This window comes from Solanum tuberosum, unplaced genomic scaffold (genome assembly GCF_000226075.1).
Source record: "Solanum tuberosum cultivar DM 1-3 516 R44 unplaced genomic scaffold, SolTub_3.0 scf00281, whole genome shotgun sequence".
Lineage (NCBI taxonomy): Eukaryota > Viridiplantae > Streptophyta > Magnoliopsida > Solanales > Solanaceae > Solanum > Solanum tuberosum.
The window spans coordinates 547,189-569,489 of NW_006239206.1; the positions used below are offsets into that span (position 1 = coordinate 547,189).

The 22,301-nt window shown below is 31.7% G+C and overlaps 3 protein-coding genes and 1 non-coding gene across 4 annotated transcripts; all 4 read left to right on the forward strand.

The window, feature by feature from the left end:
* Window positions 1-1,466: 1,466 nt before the first annotated feature.
* On the forward strand, window positions 1,467-6,561 carry LOC102595045 (probable serine/threonine-protein kinase DDB_G0290621). The gene is made up of 15 exons (XM_015314144.1): window positions 1,467-1,783; window positions 2,499-2,892; window positions 2,998-3,105; window positions 3,358-3,462; window positions 3,590-4,121; window positions 4,282-4,322; window positions 4,424-4,492; window positions 4,568-4,668; window positions 4,765-4,843; window positions 4,925-5,023; window positions 5,122-5,190; window positions 5,296-5,345; window positions 5,656-5,737; window positions 5,966-6,060; window positions 6,273-6,561. The coding sequence occupies exons 1-15, from the start codon at window positions 1,467-1,469 to the stop codon at window positions 6,391-6,393; spliced, it is 2,262 nt and encodes a 753-aa protein (XP_015169630.1). The 3' UTR covers window positions 6,394-6,561.
* Window positions 6,562-13,354: 6,793 nt separating this feature from the next.
* On the forward strand, window positions 13,355-17,173 carry LOC102580550 (protein IQ-DOMAIN 14). The gene is made up of 4 exons (XM_006358813.2): window positions 13,355-13,996; window positions 15,529-15,726; window positions 16,135-16,212; window positions 16,288-17,173. Exons 1-4 carry the CDS (start codon window positions 13,496-13,498, stop codon window positions 17,011-17,013), a joined length of 1,503 nt encoding a protein of 500 aa, XP_006358875.1. The 5' UTR covers window positions 13,355-13,495; the 3' UTR covers window positions 17,014-17,173.
* A 1,983-nt stretch (window positions 17,174-19,156) lies between these two features.
* TRNAV-AAC (transfer RNA valine (anticodon AAC)) lies at window positions 19,157-19,230 on the forward strand. Its single transcript has one exon. It is a non-coding gene; the product is annotated as a tRNA-Val (tRNA).
* An 813-nt stretch (window positions 19,231-20,043) lies between these two features.
* LOC102595369 (2S sulfur-rich seed storage protein 2-like) lies at window positions 20,044-21,391 on the forward strand. The gene is made up of 2 exons (XM_006358857.1): window positions 20,044-20,297; window positions 21,190-21,391. Exons 1-2 carry the CDS (start codon window positions 20,044-20,046, stop codon window positions 21,389-21,391), a joined length of 456 nt encoding a protein of 151 aa, XP_006358919.1.
* The last annotated feature ends 910 nt before the right edge of the window (window positions 21,392-22,301 follow it).

Sequence of the window (22,301 nt, forward strand, 5' to 3'; positions counted from 1 at the left end):
AGGTCATTTCCTTAAATTTGAGGAAAATGAATTGATTTGGAAAACATTTAACCCAATCAAACATGAAAAAACTGAAAAACATTTTCCGAAAAATATTTTCCTTCATACCAAACACACCCTAAAAGTATTTAAAGTTTAAACGTACGTCCACAAAACAATATATTTATGAGAATAAAATATACATTATAGAGCTGAAATATAAATCCTTAAACTTTGTGATTTTTTCATGTGTTATACTTTTATAATAATTTTTTTTAACAATTTAATTAATGATTATATATATATAGTAGTATTTAAACGGACATCCACAATATAATACATTTATACGAAAAAAACATATTATGAGCTGAAACTTGTAAATTCTTAAACTTCATCAGTTTTTCATTTGTTATCCCTTTTTAAATAACTTTTTTTAACTATTTAATTAATGATTATATATATGGATCTTTTACACTACAATTTAAAGATTTTGTTTGAACACATTGAAAACTTAATTGCGATAGTTACACAAATTATTACAAGCATTATATGACAACCTAATAACTTAATACTTTTTTAATAAAGTTAACATATTACCGGATGTTAGTCTAAATGTTATTTCGCAGAGTAATTTTATATATTTGCATAACATTAAAAAATAACGAAATATATTGACAATCCATTTAGACTGGTCAATATATTTAGTTTAAATGCTCAAACAGCCGTATGTTTTAATGAATTACTTCCTCAATTTAAAAACGAATGACCTAGTTTGACTTGAAATGGAGTTTAAGAAAAGAAATAAGATTTTTTAATTCCGTGGTTCTAAATTAAAGTTATGTCAAATGTATCAAAATGTCATTTAATTTTGTGGTCTTAAACATGTCACGTGAAAAGTTAAAGTTAAAGTATTGCCAAAAAGGAAATGGTCATTCTTTTTTAAACAGACTAAAAAGGAAACTAGACAATTCTTTTTAAAACGGAGTGAGTATCTAAATATTACTCCATCCACTTTTAATTGTCATAGACTCATAGTTTTCTTTTTTAGAGTCAAACGATAATAACTTTGACTAACACTTTAATATGTATTTCTCCATCATATTGATATGCAAAAGATTGGAATTTATAGTACTTTTTTATTATCTAATTTTTTGTTTATAATATCAAATTAATGTAATCTAATTTAACTTATCAAATTGACTTTCGAAAAACGCATGATAATTAAAATTTGAAGAAAATGATTAAGTGTTTCGATTCAAAAAAGTTGTCGACGTCATCTATTAAGAACGGGGCCAAAATCAGCCTCGATATTGTGACTAAACTCAACATTATGTCCAGCCCAAGCCCATTTTCAGGGGTGTAGTTCCTTTGAACTCACAAACGCCACGTGGCAAAAGTTTATCCCCACGAATCAGTATAAATATTTCAATATTTAAAATTTTAAAGTAAAAAAAACAGTAACAACTACAAAAGGCCTTTAGCCACCTATGTCGCCACCACTACCACTTTCTGATTCCTCCGTCATGGATGGTTCCGGTGCTGGTTCCGACGAGTCACAATCGACTCGGTCCCGAGTTTTGGTGGAACGATTGCGATCATTGGAAGCGAGTTATGTGAAACTTAGAGAACAATTCAATTTGCTTTTGGAAGAAAAGAGTACTAGTAAGGATTCAGATGAAGATGCCCCGGGGTCGTACTGCGGCCCCGGAGTGTTCTATTCGGGGAATCCGTACAGAAATGTGTTGGAAGATATGGGTCATGCACTTTACGTTACCAAAATTGGTACAGGGGAGATTATTTACTGGCAAGTATAGTGATCATTTTCAGCTCCTATTATGAAATCTTATCATTTTTATTACTTCATTCGTTTCAATTTGTTTCTCTTACTTTCTCTTTTAGTCTGTTTTAAAAAGTTTGTTTTTTGACAATTCACGTGACATGGATCACAAAAATAAACGATATGTTTTATACCGTATATGTTTAGTTTAACATGGATTTAAAAATATTTTTTAGTTTATTGAACTTTGTGTCAAATCAAACTAAACAAATAAATTGAAATAAAGGGAATACCGATTTAAATTTCTATGAGGAGCTTTGGCGCAATGTAAATTAAAGAGTATCCTTTCTAACAAGATGATAAGACACCTAGGCAAATTTAGTATGTATAGCATACATAGAACCCAATCTTTTTTGCCCAAATTCCATTTTTTTTGGATGATCGGTTTCAGCTTTGGCACACCTTGACTAATTACACGAGATACCTATCACCTCCCGTCAGCAAAAGGTACCAAGTAACTCTGTTCATCAAGGCTAAGACAAATGAAAAGAATTACCTTGTGTTTTGTGTCTGCTAGAATTTGAACCTGAGACCTTATAGATCTGAACTACTTCATTTACCACTAAGTCACACCCTCGGATGCCCAAATTCTGTGTATATATATTAAGATATCTAGTAAACATCTATAAATTTTATACTACTAATTCAGTTATTACTATATATTAACTCAAGTTTGTTGTAGGAACCAAGCTGCTGAGAAACTTTATGGATATAAAGACCATGAAGTAGTCGGACAGAGGTGTACTGAACTGCTTATTTGTGAAGAATATCATGAATTAGCTATGCATTATGTGAAAAGATTGAGCTGTGGACAATCATGGACGGATCAGTTTCCTTTTAAGAAGAGAAGTGGTGAGATCTTTATGGCTATAGTGTCGAAAAGCCTAATGTACGAGGATGGTGAACTTTTTGGTGTTGTCACTGTCTCAAGTGATGCAGCTTTTTTAAATAAGATAAACTCGGAAAAATCAAGAACCTCTCAGTCGTCTAACGAACAACCAGGACGGCGGGGAATAAATTTTAAAAGTACCGGGTGGCATCCACAGAGTCAAACTGCATCATTTGTTCCCAATCTGGTGATTTGCTATTGCTTTGATTACTCATTGTGCTTATTAGTAACATTTTTGAGTTAGTTTAGTGAGTAAGTTACTAATTTTCCCTATGGTGTTCTATATTTTCAGGCCTCAAAAGTCTTCTCGTTTAATCGTGGAGAGGATGCACACAGAGACCGAGAGGAGGTTGAAGTAGACACCATAGGAGGGCAATCACAAAAGCCACCTAGAGCACCCGTAAGTGTTTAGGTACTTAGGTTCTTTACCTTTTGTTTATCATCAACAAGATGTATGAGCAGGGGCGGAGGTAGAAGCTCATAATTAGATTCAGCAGAACTTGGTATCTTTTGCTCATATAATAAGAAACTCATTAAATATGTACATATTTAGAACTTAGTTATTAGCATTCAAGTCGACATTCTAAATTCCAGAACCTATAAAGTTGAAATCCTGGTTCCGCCTATGTATGAGATAAAGTTATCATTTCAGGCTGCACGACTGAGTTTCAGTTTGCTAGGTAGGAAGAGCAGAACTAATGCAGAAAGCTCAGAAATGGACGAGTCTCCGTTTGACATTGTGCAGCCTTCTAAATTAGTACTGTTCCTGCTTCCTTTCGTGCATAGGATAATTTTTTGCTACCTATGTCATGTTCCTTCTTGGCCTTTAGTCTACTTCACTGACCGTTGTTATTCTAGTCTTACCTGTTTTATGAAAATTGTAGGTGGCGAAGGTCATGTCAAAGCTGAACATTACAGGATTTGGAAACATTGGAGGAGAAAAGTGTGGAAATATTCAACAGAATGGGAATGATGAAACTTTTGCTAATGTGAATGTCACGGAACCTGATTTACCTTCGTCTTCCGAGGGAAAATATACTCATGTTCTTGATGCCTATCATGATTTCCAGAGTATACTGAAAGGGTCATGTTTTACTCAACAAAGAACGAATGCTCCTGAAAATGCACAAATAACATCCACTGATGTTATAGAGGGTCCTATAGCTACCTGCTCCAGAAAGTTCGACGACCAAATCAATGCTAACTATCATAAGCCACAAATAGGAAACTCAAAACTTCCAGCGATAGAAGATTCATCAGGACAGAAGCTAGAAAACCAACAGTCCCGGAAGTCAGGGGGGAACACTAGAAGCAGCCACGGAAGCTCATCAAACAAAAATGAGAATGAGTTGAGCTTGATAGTACATTGTGAAATACGTTGGGAAGACATCAGCCTAAGCGAAGAAATTGGACAAGGTAAATCATGAGAATATCGTACCAATGTTATTGACATAGTTCAATTTGGCTATTGCACATATGTGATGTTGGCCAAAGGTTGTTGAGAAGAAATTACCTAGTTGTTAGAGATATATTTGTACACTCATTGCCTCAATCGCTGTAATATTTCCTTTTTCAGGTGCATTCGGCGTTGTGTATCATGGAATTTGGAAAGGATCGGTAGTTTCCTAGTTCACAATGTTCTTTTCACATTATGTGGACACTGAAACAATATCTCATTTTTATGGTATTTGTGTCTTCTCTCCGTTTTGATCCTTCAGGATGTTGCTGTTAAGGTTTTCTTTGGGAACCAACGCGGCGAGACAACTTTGCTTGACTACAAAAAGGAGGTATGTGATGCCATCAAATAGTCATTGAATTAACCATATTAACAGATTTTTAATTGAGATTCAGTATGTCTTCAGATTGACATAATGAAAAGACTTAGACATCCGAACGTGCTATTATTTATGGGAGCAGTAAGTTCACAAGAAAAGCTTGCCATTATCACCGAGTATATGCCCAGGTAATGAAGCACAGCAATGTCATCTTGGCATTGTCTTGGTTATGACATAAAAACTAGATAGACAATAATATCACGTACGTTCATCATGTGTTTCAGGGGAAGTCTTTTTAAAGTACTTCACAGGAATAATCCGCCACTAGACCTCAAAAGACGTCTTAGGATGGCCCTTGATGTGGTTTGTTTCTCTGCTTGGACTCATAAATTTGTGTAAATAAGAATTCATGGTTTTTTTCACTCTTTCTTTTGTTTGATTTAGGCTAGGGGTATGTGTTACTTGCATCGACGGAACCCTCCTATAGTACATAGAGATCTTAAATCTTCAAACCTGCTTGTGGATAAAAGCTGGACTGTCAAGGTCTGCATTTCTCTGTTCAGCCTTTAAATTTATTCATGGTGAAGCCATTTTACGAATTACGGAATACTATATAAGATTATTGGTGTCTCTTTCCTTAGGTTGGAGATTTTGGCCTTTCAAAATTGAAACATGCTACTTTCTTAACAGCAAATTCTGGACGAGGGACGGTATGCATCTCAGCTTTTTATTTTGCTCTTTTTTGTGGTGGCATTGGATATGATAATGCTGTTACTTGTCCCTCACAAAATTTTACTCTGCTGTTATTTTTGCAGCCGCAGTGGATGGCTCCTGAAGTACTTAGAAATGAACCTTCAACAGAGAAGTAAATTTTACAAGCTTTACTTTCTGTTTTATTTTGCTTATGTTAGTTAACTTTGATGATGTAATGCAAAACCACTTGTTAAACTTGAGCCATTGGTGGGGCTCTTTTTTTCGCGGACAAATTATGTTGGATTATAATCAGTGACCACAATCACTGGATTGTTTTGTTTTTGGCCCATTTTGCATAGTTTATCCTATTTATTGGTCTTGATAAAGGTTTTTACGCATGTTGTTGCATGCTACTTCACATTCTACATAATTAACACCAGTTGCAGTGGCTATCTTGATGTAGTCCTTCTGCTGTTGTGCAGATCTGATGTCTTCAGTTTCGGTGTGATCTTATGGGAACTAATGACTGAATCTATTCCGTGGAAGGACCTTAATCCTTTACAGGTACCTCGATGTTTCTTTCACTATGTTCGGTGTTGATATGCCTGCAAATGATGATAGTATGTTAGTATCCCACGTTGGTGGTGAATGTGACAATTTGTCTTCTTAAATGGTCTTTGGACAATCGTCACCTCACGAGCTAGTTTTTGAGATTGAATTAAGTTCAACGTTCATTTTCTTATCCTAGCAAGCTGGTCTGTACTGGTATTGAACTAGTTTATTTATTTGAAGGTTGTCGGAGTTGTTGGATTCATGGATGGTAGGCTGGATATTCCGCAAAAACTTGATCCTCGCATTTCAGCTATTATCCTTGATTGTTGGCAAAGGTGCTTTCCTCTGCTTTCGTTTGATATTGTAAACTATTTTGCTCAGACTTTCCAAAAATGTTGTTGCATTCATGTCAAGTCAGCCAATAAAGGCATAAAGCACTACTTTTGGAGGATTTGACGTGCAGTAGACGTTTTTGAAGAGTCCAAGCAACAATAGATCGATTGTGAATGAACTAGAATTAAGCCTTTGTTTTGTGCCTATGAAACAGTAAACCAGAACTTCGTCCATCATTCGAAGACATTAGCCGAAGAATGACAGATATAATTCTCTCATTTGGTGGATTGACATCCAGGAAGAACTCAGGAGGAATGGTATCAAACACAGATTGAAAAGCTACTCAAGATAAAACAACCTATACAAAAACATGAAGCAGATATAGCGATCGAATCGACAATGGACAACAATGTCCTTTCTCTATGTAATGTAAAATTTCTGTTAATGCTTTCTATTCTGCATAAAATAGGAGTGTATTATTAAGAGCATATTGTAGGACGGTATAAAATGATTTTGATTCTCTACTTAGAATATTTTTTTCTTATAAAGTAATCTTTTTATGTCTCAATTTCTATTAGTTTATGAATTATGAGCGACTTGTATCCAAAAAAAATGTAATAACTCAATAATAAAGTATGAAGTGTGGATTTTAGTATTCCCAAAATATGTAGCGGTAACTTTGATGTTTTACATTTGTGTTGAACATCTAAAACCTAAGTTGCTCAGACTCTCTAGAAATGTTGTCGCACCCATGTCGTGTCCTTCAAAAATGCACTACTTTCGAAGAATTCGACACACACCTGATAATATTTTTTGAGGAATCCAAGCAACATAGTGACGGTAAGGATATATGTAAGTCATTTGTATAACAGTACGGGTATATATATATGAGCCACTTTCATAACGAGAAGTATATCAGTTCTAAATGACAAAGTTGATGGTATATCAAACTATTTTTCCTATTACACATACAATAAATGAAGATTAAAAAGGGAATATAATAATTTATAAGTAATCCAATATGATATATAGGTTAAGGGAAAATTACGCGGTTAAGCAAACTTATACTACTTAATTACTCATCATAGCTATAGTTTGCTATAATTACCACTCGCGACTAACATTATCCATTAATTACGTGGACTGACTTCGAGTTTGTATAATTAGTTACGTTTGTATATGTATAATTCGCCAGAATATACAAATACATATGTATAATATACAATTATCTAACCGATATACATATACAATTCACCTCTCTCCCATTCTCTGTCCTCTCTCGCTCGCCTCTTTCCTCCCTCTCCCAACCTCGCTCGCCTCTCTCCTCCTTCTCCCAATCTCGCTTGTCATACAAATGCATATGTATAATATACAATTATCTAACCGATATACATATACAATTCACCTCTCTCCCACTCTCTGTCCTCATTCGCTCGCCTCTCTCCTCCCTCTCCCAATATTGCTCGCCTCTCTCCTCCATCTCCCAATTTCGCTCGCCTCTCTCCTCCCTCTCCCAATCTCGCTTGCCATATATACAAATACATATGTATAATATACAATTATCTAACTGATATACATATACAATTCACCTCTCTCCCACTCTTTGCCCTGTCTCTCGCCTCTCTCCTCTCTCTCCCTGTCTCTCGCCTCTCTCCTCTCTCCCAGTCTCGCTTGCCTCTCTCCTCCCAATAATATGTAGCTACGAATTGTAATTATCAAACTATATCTATGGAAAATAATTGGGCTATTTTTGAGTGGTGAAAGTTCCTCATAGGTTAAATATTGCGTGAAGTTATACTAATCTACTCTGACTTGCTTATCAAAATGATTTATAATTATATAAATATTTAAAATTTATTTTAAATAATAAATTAATATTTAATAGTGTAATAAATTAAATAATGTCACGTAAATTGAGACTAAAATTATTTTGGAAGCGGTAGTGCTGTGGGCAGGAAAGAGCAAGGGGCAGCTAGGTAGCACGTGAATACTGAATCAGTCGTTTTGTCAAATAAAAATATAGAGACAGAATTATTATGTTTAGTCATTTCATCAGAATCTCATATATATTGAGACACTGCCTAATTTGCCGTCTAAGACAAGTTATTAACAACTCATTTCATCAGTACTGACAGCATGTAAATATAATAAATTAATATTCTTTCTGTTTCATATTATTTAATTCCATATTAAAATTAATTATTTCATTTTTCTTGTCTTATATACACAAAATCCTGGTTTTGTAAAAATAATAATGACGTGGCCGGATTATAATTGGCCACGTGTAAAAAATGATTTTGTAAAATCACCGTTAAAAAATAATGGCATGAATGAGCCTTTTCTTAAACGGTAATGGCATAGATGAGCCAAACTTTTAACGGATGACATAAATGAGCCTTTTCTGAAAGTTCGATGGCATATTTGAGCCTTTTCCCTAAATTAAATTAATATTCTTTCTGATTCATATTATTTAATTCCATATTAAAATTAATTATATCATTTTTCTTGTCTTATATACACAAAATCAATACGAAGAGAGTAGTAATACTGCTCATGATTAATTAATTGCAAAAGGCAAAAAGAAGATAAATGAATGTTTCTTTAATTAAACACGAGGAAGTTGTACTTTTCAGAATTTAGATACTCTATTATTAACCCAATAATAAATTATAGAGTACATTTCATCATTTTGACTCTTTTCTTCCAATGGACATAAAAGTCCTCAGTACAAATTTCATGGTCAATAGAGAGTCCAACACTTTTTTTCAGCAGAAAACAGCTCAGTATATAACGTTTATACCAACAAATCAAAAAAATAAATAATAATCAAATGGATTTAATTCCAATTTGATATGTTACAAAAATCAAAGAATCGAACACTCACCTCAAATTTTCAAAAATATGTTGCTGTAATTGACTAGAGTCAACGCATGACAAATGTATATATAAATATATCGAATATCATATCAAAATTGAAAATTTTAACACCACAGTTTGAATATTTTGGTTTTTGATATGCATATTGAAAAAAGTTTAGTATTCAATATAGTATCTGATATTACAAATAAAAATTGAATATCATACTGAATGTATATTTATATGTAATAAAATACTAGTAAATATATAAAATAGTAACTAATTATTTAGATGTAGAAGTTTTTAAACTATTTTATCTTGATTTAATTTTTTGTGATTGATTAACAAAGAAAATTGTGTGTACTTTATATTAAATATTTTTACATGTATGATATAGTTAATACATTTCTTGAAAAGTTCAAGTCATAATTTTTTATCATACAAATATATGTAAATTGAAGTTGATCAAACTATGATAATCAATCTATTATATTATAAAACATCGAAATCAAACGATAAAATATCGAACCTTATCAAATTATTTTAATATAATATCTTACAAACGGTAAATCAAAATTATCGAACCAAAACTTTTTAATATCGTAAATTATCGAATTGAATTTTCAATATCGTAACAGTAATTGGACGGCCCATCTTTGTTGACCAAGCTCTTACATGTGTGACTCGTGTATTCACCTTTGACATGTTCTCTAATTTTACTTCACCTGTAAATTCTTTTTTTTTAATTCTAACGTTTGAATATAAATTTATTTAAAATATAAAAGAAAATTATATTAACAATATATTGTAAAAAAAATTGAAATTATATATAAATACATAAGTTATTTATTCAGAAAAAGTTGTAAGTGAAACTGAAGTTTCCACCCAAAAAAGATAAATATTATTATTATCATATTTGAGGTTAGTGAATAATAAATAGATAAATATTAAAAGGACTGTACTATAAACTTGTCTTGTAATGAGCTACATTATGAGATATAGTAGGGGGGGGGGGGAGTTATGGGAATATTTATGTCAGTAGTAGTCTATAGAGACTACAAAACTGAGATTTTTAGTAATAGATTACAAGATTTATTTGTATAGTAGTTTTGCCAGGAATCTATGCTCACGAGCCACTGCCCACAGCCGAAAGTTATACTTCTTTCCACTAAAAAATAAATAAATTATTTCGTTTCGTTTTTCGATAGTCATTATTCGAATAAATAAATAAATACACCTTCCATAATGTTAATAAAATAAATGATTCAAAATATTTCTTTTAAAAATCATAACAGATAAATTAATAAGGAGGGAGTAACTTTAACTACAGATTTATAGGAATGTCATTTTGAGTAGAGTGCAGGGCAATTTTTACCTTTTTAACCTTCAAGTATTGGTAATTAGTAACTTAAAGAATATTCCTTTTTGGATTTATAGTTTAATATCAACTAGTATCACACTAGAATTTGGATTTTGCTAACATGTGTCCCTACTCCCTAACATCAAAATGTGTTTTTTATTAATAATGAAAAGAATTTTACTTGAGTAACGTGCAGAGTAATTTTACCTTTTTAACCTTCAAGAATTAGCAATTGGTAACTTGAAGAATATTTCTTTTGGATTAATATCGAAAACGTGATATACCAATAAAGAAAAGATTTTTTTTAAGGGTGATTGTGAATTGTTTACAATATAGATAATTTATATGTTACTATAGCGGCCAATTAAAGATTTTTTTAAAAAAAATTAATCCGAATTTTTAAAAAAAATCCAATTTATTTGATGTATTTTTTAGCCGGTCAAAAATAATACATTTGTTTAAAAAAGAATGACCTCTTTTTTTTTTTGGTAACATTTTAATTTCAGCTTTTCACGTGACATGTTTAAGGCCACAAGATTAAATAACAATTTTGTACATTTGACATAATTTTAATTTAGAACAACAAGATTCAAAAGTCTTCTTTATTTTCTTAAATTTCGTATCAAGTCAAATTAGACCATTTTTTTTGAAACGGAGGAAGTAATATCTTTAATACTTAAATATTTAACTTTTTCTTATTGAGACAATTTACAATCACACAACTATTTATAATTTGTTCAATACCATGAATTTCAACCATTATTTTTATTGTCTCAATCTATGTAAATGTAATTATTAATATATCATTCTTTTTAAAGCAAACGTAAAAAAAGAAGAGCGTCACACCTATAATAGTAAGACTAAATATTATGTTTGGTCAAATAATATTGCATAAAATTGAATAAAGCAAGTATATATGCAATCAAATAACTCAGTAATGACATCGTTTGTCAAAACATTTTCATGGTTGATTTAGTGAGGTAATGTTAAACATGTATACAAATATTTAACGTTTAAATTTCATATAGCTATTAAAATTAAATGTATGTAAAAATTATTTTAATGATTTTGTTTAACAAAAGGAAAAAATGTATACGTTAACCAGTTTGACCAAAAAAAATAGGTACAAGTCCTAGTTGAGGTGTCTAAGTGAATTATGCGTACAACTTTAAGGGGCCGCCGATGACTAAGTCATGTAAAAAAAGACAAATATCAATAGTCGTCTTTCACGAAGTTATAACCATAATTGATAGCACCATTTAAGTATAATCTTTTTTTTAAAAAATATTCGCTTTAAAATTTACGTGCATGACTTTAATGATACTTATAATAAATATTTTATTTTGCAAACAACATTTTTTAATAAAATATTATTATAATATTTTACGTACGATTGTGGTAAAAGTTAATTTTATAAAGAATGTATTGTTAAAGAAAATGATATTATTTTCATAAGTCAAATGATATTATTAAAAAAACATAACAAGAAAATATGATTTTTTGGGAGAAAATCAAATTGTTATAATAACGAATGATTGTTATAATAAGATTGAATTGTATTTTATGAGAAGGCAAACATAATTTAGAGGAAAGCTCCTTTATCAATGGACCAATTAAGTACTACTAATTTGTCAACCTAAGTCTAGATAAGATTACCTAACATAAATTTATGTTTAGAGGTAATGGTATCCTTAATCACTCCGTAATTTTGCGAAAAGGTTATCACTTATCACCATTTCACTCCACGCTACTGTTGTTTAGAGAAGAATTATACTCCCTTTCGTCCCTAATTATTTGTCCACTTTTGAATTAATACATCTATTAAAAAAATAATAATTGATATAGTGAGTTTATCATTTTACTACTATTAATTATGAAGTAAATAAATTAAAAGCTTAAGATTTTTAAAAGGTTCTATCTTTTTTAAAGTAATTAATTGAGGATATAGTAAGTAAAATTTTTTGTCCTTTCTTGATTAGTCAAAATGGACAAGAAATTATGAATAACTAAAAAAAAAGGATAAATAATTAGGGAAAGAGGAAATGATATTGCTTCGTTGTTCTCTCTAGTCTCTATATACGGTAAATAAAGTTTTCCAAATATAGCAAATAAATATAAAAATGACAAAAATAGTCTCTTTTGTTAGTCCTTTAGGTTTTGGAATGAAATTTAATTTTTATATAATGTTCTTGTTCTAATTTTTAATTATTTAAAAATGTATATGTTATAATTATATTATTCAAAGGTTATTTTTCACATTTTAAAATATAAATAATCCAACTCATTTTGGCCATTGATTTATTTTTAAGATTAACAAGCTAGTGTTTGATCATAAATTTTCAAATATTTTTGACAAATCGTTTTTGGGAGAAATCTTTGACTTTTTAAAAATATATGATTTATACCATAAGTTCTAAAACTTATTATAATTATCCATAAGTTTGTATTATCATTTTATAATGAAAATATTCGGTGAAAAGTCATGACAAAGAACATAATTAATATGAATTTGAAAAAAAGGAAAATACCATTGATTTGTATACAAAAATCTACTATAACTACTTGTAATTGAAAGTAACTTTGAAAAGCAAGTTTGGATAAAAATTGTATAAAATATGTATATAACAGCATAAATTTTGTACAACAAACTATGAATAAAATTTAATCCAAAACTATAAATTATGAGTGTTTTTATTAAATATAAAAATTTGGGTAATTTTTAAATTTTTTAAAATTTGAAAATTCTAGTTTTTTTAAGAACTTAGAAACTGGAGATGTTTACCAAATATATTTGCTAAGTAATAATAACAAAGTATATGGCCAAACAGGCCTAAGTGAAAGGGTATTATTCTCTAAACCCAATATTTTTTTTAGTTACCAAAAAAAAAAAAGTGGACTTCAGTCTTTTTTTTTTCTTTTAAAGTAACATTTTGAATTTTTTATATTGGAGTGGTTGGCATAGGGCAATTTGGTCAATTCCCATAATACAATTCCCAGCATTGGAGTAAATATTACTTCCCACTGTTCACAATAAATTAACAGAGTTGACAATCCCAAGTAGTAGAAGAAGAAGAAGCACATTATTTTACATTTCACATAAATCTCTCTTCTTCTTCCTCCTCTCTCTCTCTCACTCTCTTCACTTCCACTTCTCTGCAAAAACAGAAAAAAGAAGAAAAAAAATGTTCTTTTTAATCCAATTTCTATGTTCTTTTGAATAAATGGGCAAAGCATCCAAATGGTTTAGAGGTCTTCTTGGCCTAAAAAAACAGGACCCATCATCTTCCTCTAACCAAAATCCAAAACCCACAAAGAAAAAATGGAGCTTTGTTAAATCTTACAGAGAAAAAGACTCCAACTTTGTTAAGGGTACTGATAAAGAATCATCAAACTATGGTCGTGTTGTGTCAAATTCACTTCAAAACGGTGCTGTTGGATGTAGCGTTGATTCGTCAAATCGAGCGATTGCGGTGGCGGAAGCAACGGCCGTCGTAGCCGAAGCTGCTATCGCCGCCGCTCAAGCCGCCGCTGCGGGGGTGAAGCTTACTAATAGTGGTAGAGCTACTACTACCACAACTAATGGTGGTGCCGCTGCTGTTACGATGTGGAACGGCATTTCTCTCAGCTCCTCTGCGGTGGTTGGTAAAAAAAAGGGAGCCGCCGCGGGCAACCGTGAAAATTGGGCCGCCGTTGTTATTCAATCACTTTTCCGAGCTTATTTGGTTAGTTGTTAGTTTAAATAATTCGATGATTTTAACTTATTTATAGTAATAATATGATAAAAATTTAATCTTTAATATGTAGCTATAGCTAATCTGCGTTATTAGTTATTGCAAACAGTTAGTTTTTATGTGAATTGCAACAACAAAGGTAGAGAGGCTGTTTCCGATAATTTTTATGTGAATTGATATGAGTGAAAATTCTTCTTTTTTCACATTGATTGAAAGCTGTTTTACCTATGTCCTTTATTGCTGTGTTTTTTTCATAATAAACAAACCAACGTAGCTTATTGTGTACCTATTTGTTATCCTTTTTTCAAGAAAAAAATGATCTTTTTTTGTTTTGTGGGGTAGAGGGGTGAAGGGGGTGGGTAGTTAAGAGTTGGAACATTGGTGAAGGGGAATGTAGAAGAGGAGATATGGGGCCAATGTAGGAACCGTGTGGACCTGAAAATCTAAAAATAGAAATATTATGGGTTAGGTTGAAGTTTTCAAGATTTATTAAAAAAATATAGAAATGGGATAAAGTGTACTTTTTTATAAAAAAATTAAGAACTGTGCTAAAGTGAATTCCAAGATGGGTAGTTTCCTATTATGTGTTTCTGTTGTTTTATATGTTTCACTTTGATTAGTAGTATGTTTTTTGTACATTGCTGCAACTGTAGTGTTCCTGTAACAGCCAGCAAGCAAGGTCACAAGCACTGTTTGATGATGTTAAAGTTGCATGTATTTGGTTTTGTGGTACTCTTTTGTTTCTCATATGATGTAAAACTTGAACAAAACTTGGGTAAAAATTTTTGTTTCTATTTTTTTGGGTATTTTGAGCATCATTGATAATGACTGGAACCTGATAAGCACTTTATTTTGGTTAGGCATTGAGGAATTTCATATTAATGTCTCTTAGTTAATATGGCTAATTGTTAGGTAACTTAGTTCAGTATGTGGAATCATCATAAATTCTTTGCCCTGAGGGAAAAGGTTTATATGTTCAGGTGTTCTTTTGGACCACTTGGTGAATTAATTGACAATCGATATGTATTGAGTTTTTTTTACTATCCGTAAATTTTAGTCTTGTATTGGAATTCTTGATAGTTTTGTGGCTTGTCTGTGTTGTTTGGACTCTAAAAATGTCGCTGCACTACTTTTGGATGATTCGACACGCACATGTTGACGTTTATGAAATGTCTGAGCAACATAGTCCCAATTTTGTTTGAGGAAAAGGAGATGAGAACTTTTTTGTGTAGTACAATTGCTTTGTCTTTAGAGAGTTGGCAGTCAGAAGCTTTTATGGTACTACTTTTCATTTCTTTATTAGAAGGTTGGTTGAATTGTCATATGTCCCAATCTTCTGAAAATGTCAGACTTCACTTTAGAAGAAGACTTCAGAGGTGTGAAAATGAAGTTAAGGCGCCAACACCTTTGAAAATTTTCATGCTTTTCTGTGCTATGACATCATCACAATTCACAAACTAGTTACTGTTACACTTTGTTTTGCCAATTAATTGCATTTTATGGTCTTAATATGTAATCTGAAGTCGAGGAGAGCTTTACGAGCGTTGAAGGGACTGGTGAAGCTTCAAGCACTGGTGAGAGGTCACATTATTAGGCAACAGACTGCTGATTATCTACGGCAAATGCAAGCAATATCCAGAGCTCAGTCAAGGGCTCGTGCTGGACGATCTCAGGTCTCAGGATCCCCTCATTCAAGCACCAAGTCCGTTCAATTTCTTCATGTAAGCAAAAATAATCTTCCTTCCCTCCAATTGTACAAATTTGAAGAGAATTCGTAATTTCTTAAAGATTGCTGTACTAAAGTTATGGTCTTTAATATAAGTTCCTACTTTGATAAAAGATTATTCTTCTAGAATAAAGATGCTTACTTTAACCATTCACTTCAGTCCCCCACACCTTTTTCCCATCTACTGTAAAAATGCCACTCTTTTTTTCCTCTTATTATAGTCACTATTCTGAAAGTGGTTAAACATGTCATGTGACTCTAAATTCTTTTACATGTCACGCGGGGTTCTTTTGAAAAATGAGTTAATGCATGTAATCTTTTTTTAGCCAAAAACTTGTCCCCTGTACTGTGTAAGTTAGCTCTAAGCTGCCTATGATTGATCAAATGTGTTCTTAACGTGTAGGATCCCACAACTCCAGAGAAATTCGAGCATGTTATCCGTGCAAGGAGCTTGAAGCATGATGAAACGTCTATGCTCAAGGTATTTTTTGCTTGTTAAGTAAGTGCAGTAACTATTTTAATTGTTAATGATTAACTTGGAGTATTAATAATGCAGAGGAATACCTCGAAATCAAATTGGAAGGCGATTGATTCGGAAAAGGCACGAATTAGACCTCAAGGATCTTCTGCAAGAACTAGTTCTATTGATGACGAAAAGAGTGACAAGATCCTTGAGATAGATACCGGGAAACCACATGTTACGCCTAAACAAAGGAACCTCTTCCACTCCTCACATCTTAGCCTGAACTCTGACCAATACAGCTATAGCTTAACAACGTCGAAGGAATCAACAGCTCATCAAACGGTTCCTAGTCCATCGTCCTGTGGAAATCAACCCCTTAGTCCCCTGAAGTTCAATGAGGATCTTGATGAAGCTTGCTTCTGCACTGCTGACAATAGCCCTCAGTTTTACTCTGCTTCATCAAAGGGCGGTAGTTCCAAGAGAGGACCGTTTACACCAACTAAGAGCGACGGTTCAAGAAGCTATATGAGTGGTTACTCTGATCATCCCAGCTACATGTCCTACACAGAGTCCTCCAAGGCTAAGGTACGTTCAATGAGCGCACCTAAACAAAGGCCTCACTACGAGAGATCAAGTTCAACAAAAAGGTACTCGATTCACGGGTGCAGTGAGTCAAGAAACAACTCACAAAAGGGTTCTTTTTATCCCAACTTCACTGGTAAAGCTTATCCCGGTTCTGGTCGTTTGGACCGGCTTGGGATGCCTGTTATCAGGGCAGATCCATCTGGATTCAGTGGTGGTCTTCGACACAGATATTAAGCAGATATTGTAGTTGAAAACTAACCAGATGTAGCTAATTATGAATATCTAATGTCTTGTGTTTAGGCCATGGTGCTAATGTGAAGCATTTTGTGTCTAGTTGGTAAAAGAATGCAATCTCTTGGTTATGAAAAGTATTTGATTCGAGTTCCTTTAGGTATTGAGCTGTTTTTGTTAGAGAGCATTATACCCCTAATGTGGGATTCTGGCTAATTTGAATTTAGTCGGACTTCAGTGCGTGGGAAAACTAAAATTAAGGCGCCTTTGTTTTCCAAATTACAAACTATACTCACATTTCAACTTTTTTTTTTTTTACCTTTTTAAATGATTCTACTCTCCAACATGAACTGAATTCAGCACTGATTAAAACAAAACAAAAAAAAAAGCTTCAATGCAGGCAGTCTGGCACCTTCTATTTAAGCATATCTTGCAATTTCCCATGAGGATCTTTGTCATTATAATTTTAAATATGAGATTTATGGGTCCACAATAATAACAGTAAGAATAGATAAGGTATGGCTTTTGGGACCATCTTGGAAGTATTTTTTGGGGTAGACTTGTTTCAAATATTGATCAAAACTTCTATTTATTCACTTTATACAGAGCTGTAGATTTTGAAGTAATATAGTAACATAAAGTAAGTAGTAGTTGGATATATTAAAAGTAGGAAAAGATGGAAAGTATCATCATGGGATTTTTTGACAAAATCTCTTTTCAGTTTTGCCATGTTCCGATATAACTCGAACTCAAAAACTAGCTTATATATACGAAGATTAGAACTCATTCCATCAGTTAATGTAGGACTTAAACACAAGTACACCAACACTTAATTGAAGAGTAGATTATGAGTATGGGTGACAAATAAGCGGTTTCCTCTCTAAATTTGAATGGATTAAAATGATTTGAATCAAGAAATAATCATTCATAGATCTATTAAAAGAAAGTTAATTGATTAAGAAGGGTGAGTCAAGATGGATTAAACAATGAACCGTACAATAACAACTATATATCTCGTGTAATCTTACAAGTTGGATCTGGGGAGGTAGGAGTGTATGTAGCCTTATCCTTAATTTGTGCACGTAGAGAAACTGTTTTCAATACATCTCCGTCTCAAGTAAAACATATTAAAAGTTAATAAAAGTTCTCATTTTTACAATATCATATAAAATAAAAGCAAGTTATTTTGTTTCTCATGAATCAAGTTAGCCCAAATCGGTCCAATTTGGGCAGATCAAAATGAATATAATTCAAATATTATATTTTCATGAGCTAATTTTACCGCTCCAAGACACGAACATTGAGAAGCACAGACAGGGGTTGATGATTCTAAGTTCTAACTAATAGTAGGGCAGATTTGATGGTCAGTTCATTTGCCGGTCTGGTTACGCACCTTTGCTCTCTATTTTCAGCCTCTCTTAACTGCATTCAAGTACATGTACCCCTTCAGTATTTCAACCAACAACTATAAAATTTTGAATTTTTGAATTTTCTGTACTACATGCATTAGATAAGATAGTCTAGACTTGACTCTTAGATACCGTTTCGTTGGGAATAAGTTAACCTAGAATTTATTATTCTGGAATAAGTTATCTCATTATGTATTATGAGATAACATATTTTATCACTAAAGAATAAATGGTGGGATAAATAATTTCAAGACCACCGAATACCTCCAACTATATACAGGATAAAATGTAGGGATTATTATACCTAATACCTCACAAACGACTCCTAAAATTGGGATCATTGCTTGCCAAAAAAAGAAGAGAAACATGAGTAGTTAGGGAACATAATCTTGACATATTTGATAAGTAGTTAAGTACTGATTTTGTATTCTATTGGAGACAAACATGTCCATTTGACTTTTAAAAATTTCAAAAACATATACTAACAATGGTGAATAGTAGAATGGACAACACTAAAATAATGCAGTGGTTGTGCATGGCAGCTAAAAAGTCATAATCACACCACTTAAATTTCTATTTCTTTCTTCATTCTTGTATTTATTATTACTAATGTTTTTGAATTATATTTGTTTGTTTGGGTAGCTTTAAGTGCACTAATAGCTGTATTTATCAAGAATTACATAGGGTGTCCAACAATCATTATATAGATACATAATTCACAAACGATTAAACAACAAGGTGTCGTGGTGTAGTTGGTTATCACGTCAGTCTAACACACTGAAGGTCTCCGGTTCGAACCCGGGCGACGCCATTTGTTTTTATAAATATATGTTGCATTTCTTTTTGAGAACCGGTTCATCATTTTCATCCAAATACATATATAGTTGCTTATTTATAAAAAATAATGATAAAGCACTTAAAAGAGTGTTTTTCAATGCTTAATCATGTTTATCAGCTATTTACGATAATAAAGTGGTTGAGAATCCTGAATTTTCAGGTTCAAAGTTCAGCGGAGACATAAATTATTAAGTGATTCTAATTTCCATGCATCGGTGGACATAGTTACTACATGTTGCTGGTGGGAGGTGATAAATATTCTATAGAATTAGTCGAGGTGATCCGAACACCCCGATCAGAAAAAACAAATATTTATTAAACCCATAAATATCAAATTCTAAATTTATTGATGACTCAATATAGACCAAAATAAACATACAAGGGAATGTGATGAAGAGATCACATCTAAAGTTTGACACGAAATTTCATTCTAACACCTCAGAATAATAATAAGTCCATGACATTGCCTCAAATACTTAGGAAAGAGCCAATTCATATAACTTCCAAATTCACTTACTATACAAACAAAATTGCTCACCTTTTTATTTGTATGAATACTGTGAATTCTCTCTTTTTTTCTAAAAGGCTAACGTGGAAGCAAAAAAATAACATGCAAAATATAGACCATCCACATGCCAAAACCAATAAAATTTCCTTGGCCACGTACTTAACATGCAACCCTTTCAACCCCTTATAAAATTCACACTATCTCTGTAACATTAAAATACCACAACATCTTCTATTAAAAAAATAAAATAAAATATTATCGATCTCTTTAATTTTCAATATGGGTAAAGTAATAATATTTGGAGCAACATGTTTAGCCATACTTTTTATGGGAGTTACAGCTTCTAGCTTTCGTACTACAATTACCATAGCTGAAAACCCAAGGGAACAAATGTCTCAACGTTGCCAAATGGAAATGCAAAGGGCACAGAACTTACGTTCTTGTGAAGAGTATTTAAGACAAAGTACAAAATTTACTGAAGAGGGAAGATATATGGATCAACAAAGTGGAGACTGGCGCCAATCATTCCCAAGGTATACATTCTTCCAATGTAATTATACAGGAGTTAAGAGTTTTTATATTTTTCCGTTCAATAATAGTTGTCCACTATATTAAAAATAGTTGTCCAACGAGATCATTTACCTTTTATGTCTATTTTATCCTTTCTAACTACTCCCTCCATCCCTAATTACTTGTATATTTTTATTTTATTTTAGTTGTCCCTAAATTACTTGTCCATTTTGACAAATCAAAAAAGAATATTTTTTTTTACCTATTATATCCTCAATTAATTGCTTTGAAAAAGATAAAACTTCTGAAAATTTTAAGTTTTTAATTCATCCACTTCATAATTAATAGGGGTAACATGGTAAACTCACTATGTTAATCATTGTTTTCTTAATAAGTGTGTCAATTCAAAAGTGGACAAGCAATTAGGGACAAATAGAGTATTTTTCAACACATAAAATTTAATAAAATCAATAAATAAAATAATAATAGTTCTCCTATTATTTATAATTTGTTAAGGGATGTGTCAAGTCAATAGTGGACAATTATTGTTAGATAGAGAAAATTATATTTAATTATACAGTCAGATCTCTCTAACAATGAAGTAGAAACGAAACTTGAAAATTTGATTTAATTAAAATAAATTATAAATATTTATGTGACTATAAATTATCTTATTAAAAATAATTTAATAATGTTAAATACTTTTAATAAAAAAGAGTTAGACATTTTCTTTGTTATACTTCGGATGAAAAAAAGGTTTTGAGTATTTTTTCCTGTTAAAGTTACACAAATCCGATAGTGTTAAAATTTGATGATCTATTCTATTTCTGATTTTTTTTTTTACAAATTATAAAATATCACTCGACGTACTTGTCCCGAATTAATTTTACTGTGTAAATTGATGAAAATGGACAGGTGCTGCGAGCAAATGGAGCAGATGCAAGACGAGCAATGTCGGTGCGAGGGAATAAAACAAGTGATGCAGCAAGAGCAAGAGAGAGGAGAATTAGAGGGAAGAGAAATGCGTGAGGCTTGTAAAACTGCACAGAGCCTTCCTGGTTTATGCCGCATGAGTCCTCACCAATGCCATAATATTCCAACTCCAACTTTCTATTAAGTAATTATGAAATAGTAAGCTTTAGTTAGCTTGCCTTTTTATTATTGTAATAAAAATAAAATGAGTAGTAAGTACCTACTGCTAGCTTGGTAATAATGAATAAGTATTAATCACCTTATTATGGTGCCTGTGTTGTGTTAACAAGGCAGTTTAATTTGGTGTGTTTGTAATGCTTTTGAGTAAGTAATAATAATGATGTACGAATTTCTATTTCCTTCCAAGTTAATTTGATCATCAATGAAATGTTTTTGTATCTTGGTAGTTCATAAGCCATTCCTAAGCAAAGTGAACCTAATATTACCCTCAGTTTCAATTTACCTGACACAAAAAAAAAAAAATAGTACATTTTAGTTTTTGATTTTTTATATAACTATAGATTATTTCATTAAAGTACTAGTGGAATTTAGAAGTTAAATTATTTTCAATTATAAAAATAATTTCATTTTTTACGGGACTAGTTAAAAGAATATACGGGGACAAAAAGATTATGTTTTTAGGGGATTTAGGCATCATTTTTTTTTTGTACTTTCTAAAAAATTATATTTATTTTTCATTATACTTTTTGTTATATTTACCTCTATTATCCAATTTTGCGATATATTTGCTCTTGAATAGTTATATTTTATATCTCTACTTTTGTTATTTTACATGATGTTTACGTGGTGATATATATATACATATATATATATATATATATCCTTGTGCTTTCTTGTCTTTCTTTTAAGAGATAAGATTCTTTGTTCTGTCTCTTTCTTTATGACGCAAGTGCTTACGTCTTTTGCTTTGTCATTTCTGTCTACATTGTAATTTTTATAGCTGTTTATCCACTGAGATTTTTATTCAGATTTGTCTTCAGGTGCTGAATGTTTATGATCTAGAAACTTGCTATATATATATATATATATATATA

Excerpts from the sequence above, each read along its gene's own strand:
- LOC102595045 (XM_015314144.1), top strand. The coding sequence starts at position 1,467 with ATGTCGCCACCACTACCACTTTCTGATTCCTCCGTCATGGATGGTTCC. Across the intron at positions 4,493-4,567 it reads TGCTTGACTACAAAAAGGAG|ATTGACATAATGAAAAGACT; the intron begins GTATGTGATGCC and ends GTATGTCTTCAG. Across the intron at positions 5,738-5,965 it reads AGGACCTTAATCCTTTACAG|GTTGTCGGAGTTGTTGGATT; the intron begins GTACCTCGATGT and ends ATTTATTTGAAG.
- LOC102595369 (XM_006358857.1), top strand. The coding sequence starts at position 20,044 with ATGGGTAAAGTAATAATATTTGGAGCAACATGTTTAGCCATACTTTTT. Across the intron at positions 20,298-21,189 it reads TGGCGCCAATCATTCCCAAG|GTGCTGCGAGCAAATGGAGC; the intron begins GTATACATTCTT and ends GAAAATGGACAG.
- LOC102580550 (XM_006358813.2), top strand. The coding sequence starts at position 13,496 with ATGGGCAAAGCATCCAAATGGTTTAGAGGTCTTCTTGGCCTAAAAAAA. Across the intron at positions 15,727-16,134 it reads AGTCCGTTCAATTTCTTCAT|GATCCCACAACTCCAGAGAA; the intron begins GTAAGCAAAAAT and ends CTTAACGTGTAG. Across the intron at positions 16,213-16,287 it reads ATGAAACGTCTATGCTCAAG|AGGAATACCTCGAAATCAAA; the intron begins GTATTTTTTGCT and ends TTAATAATGCAG.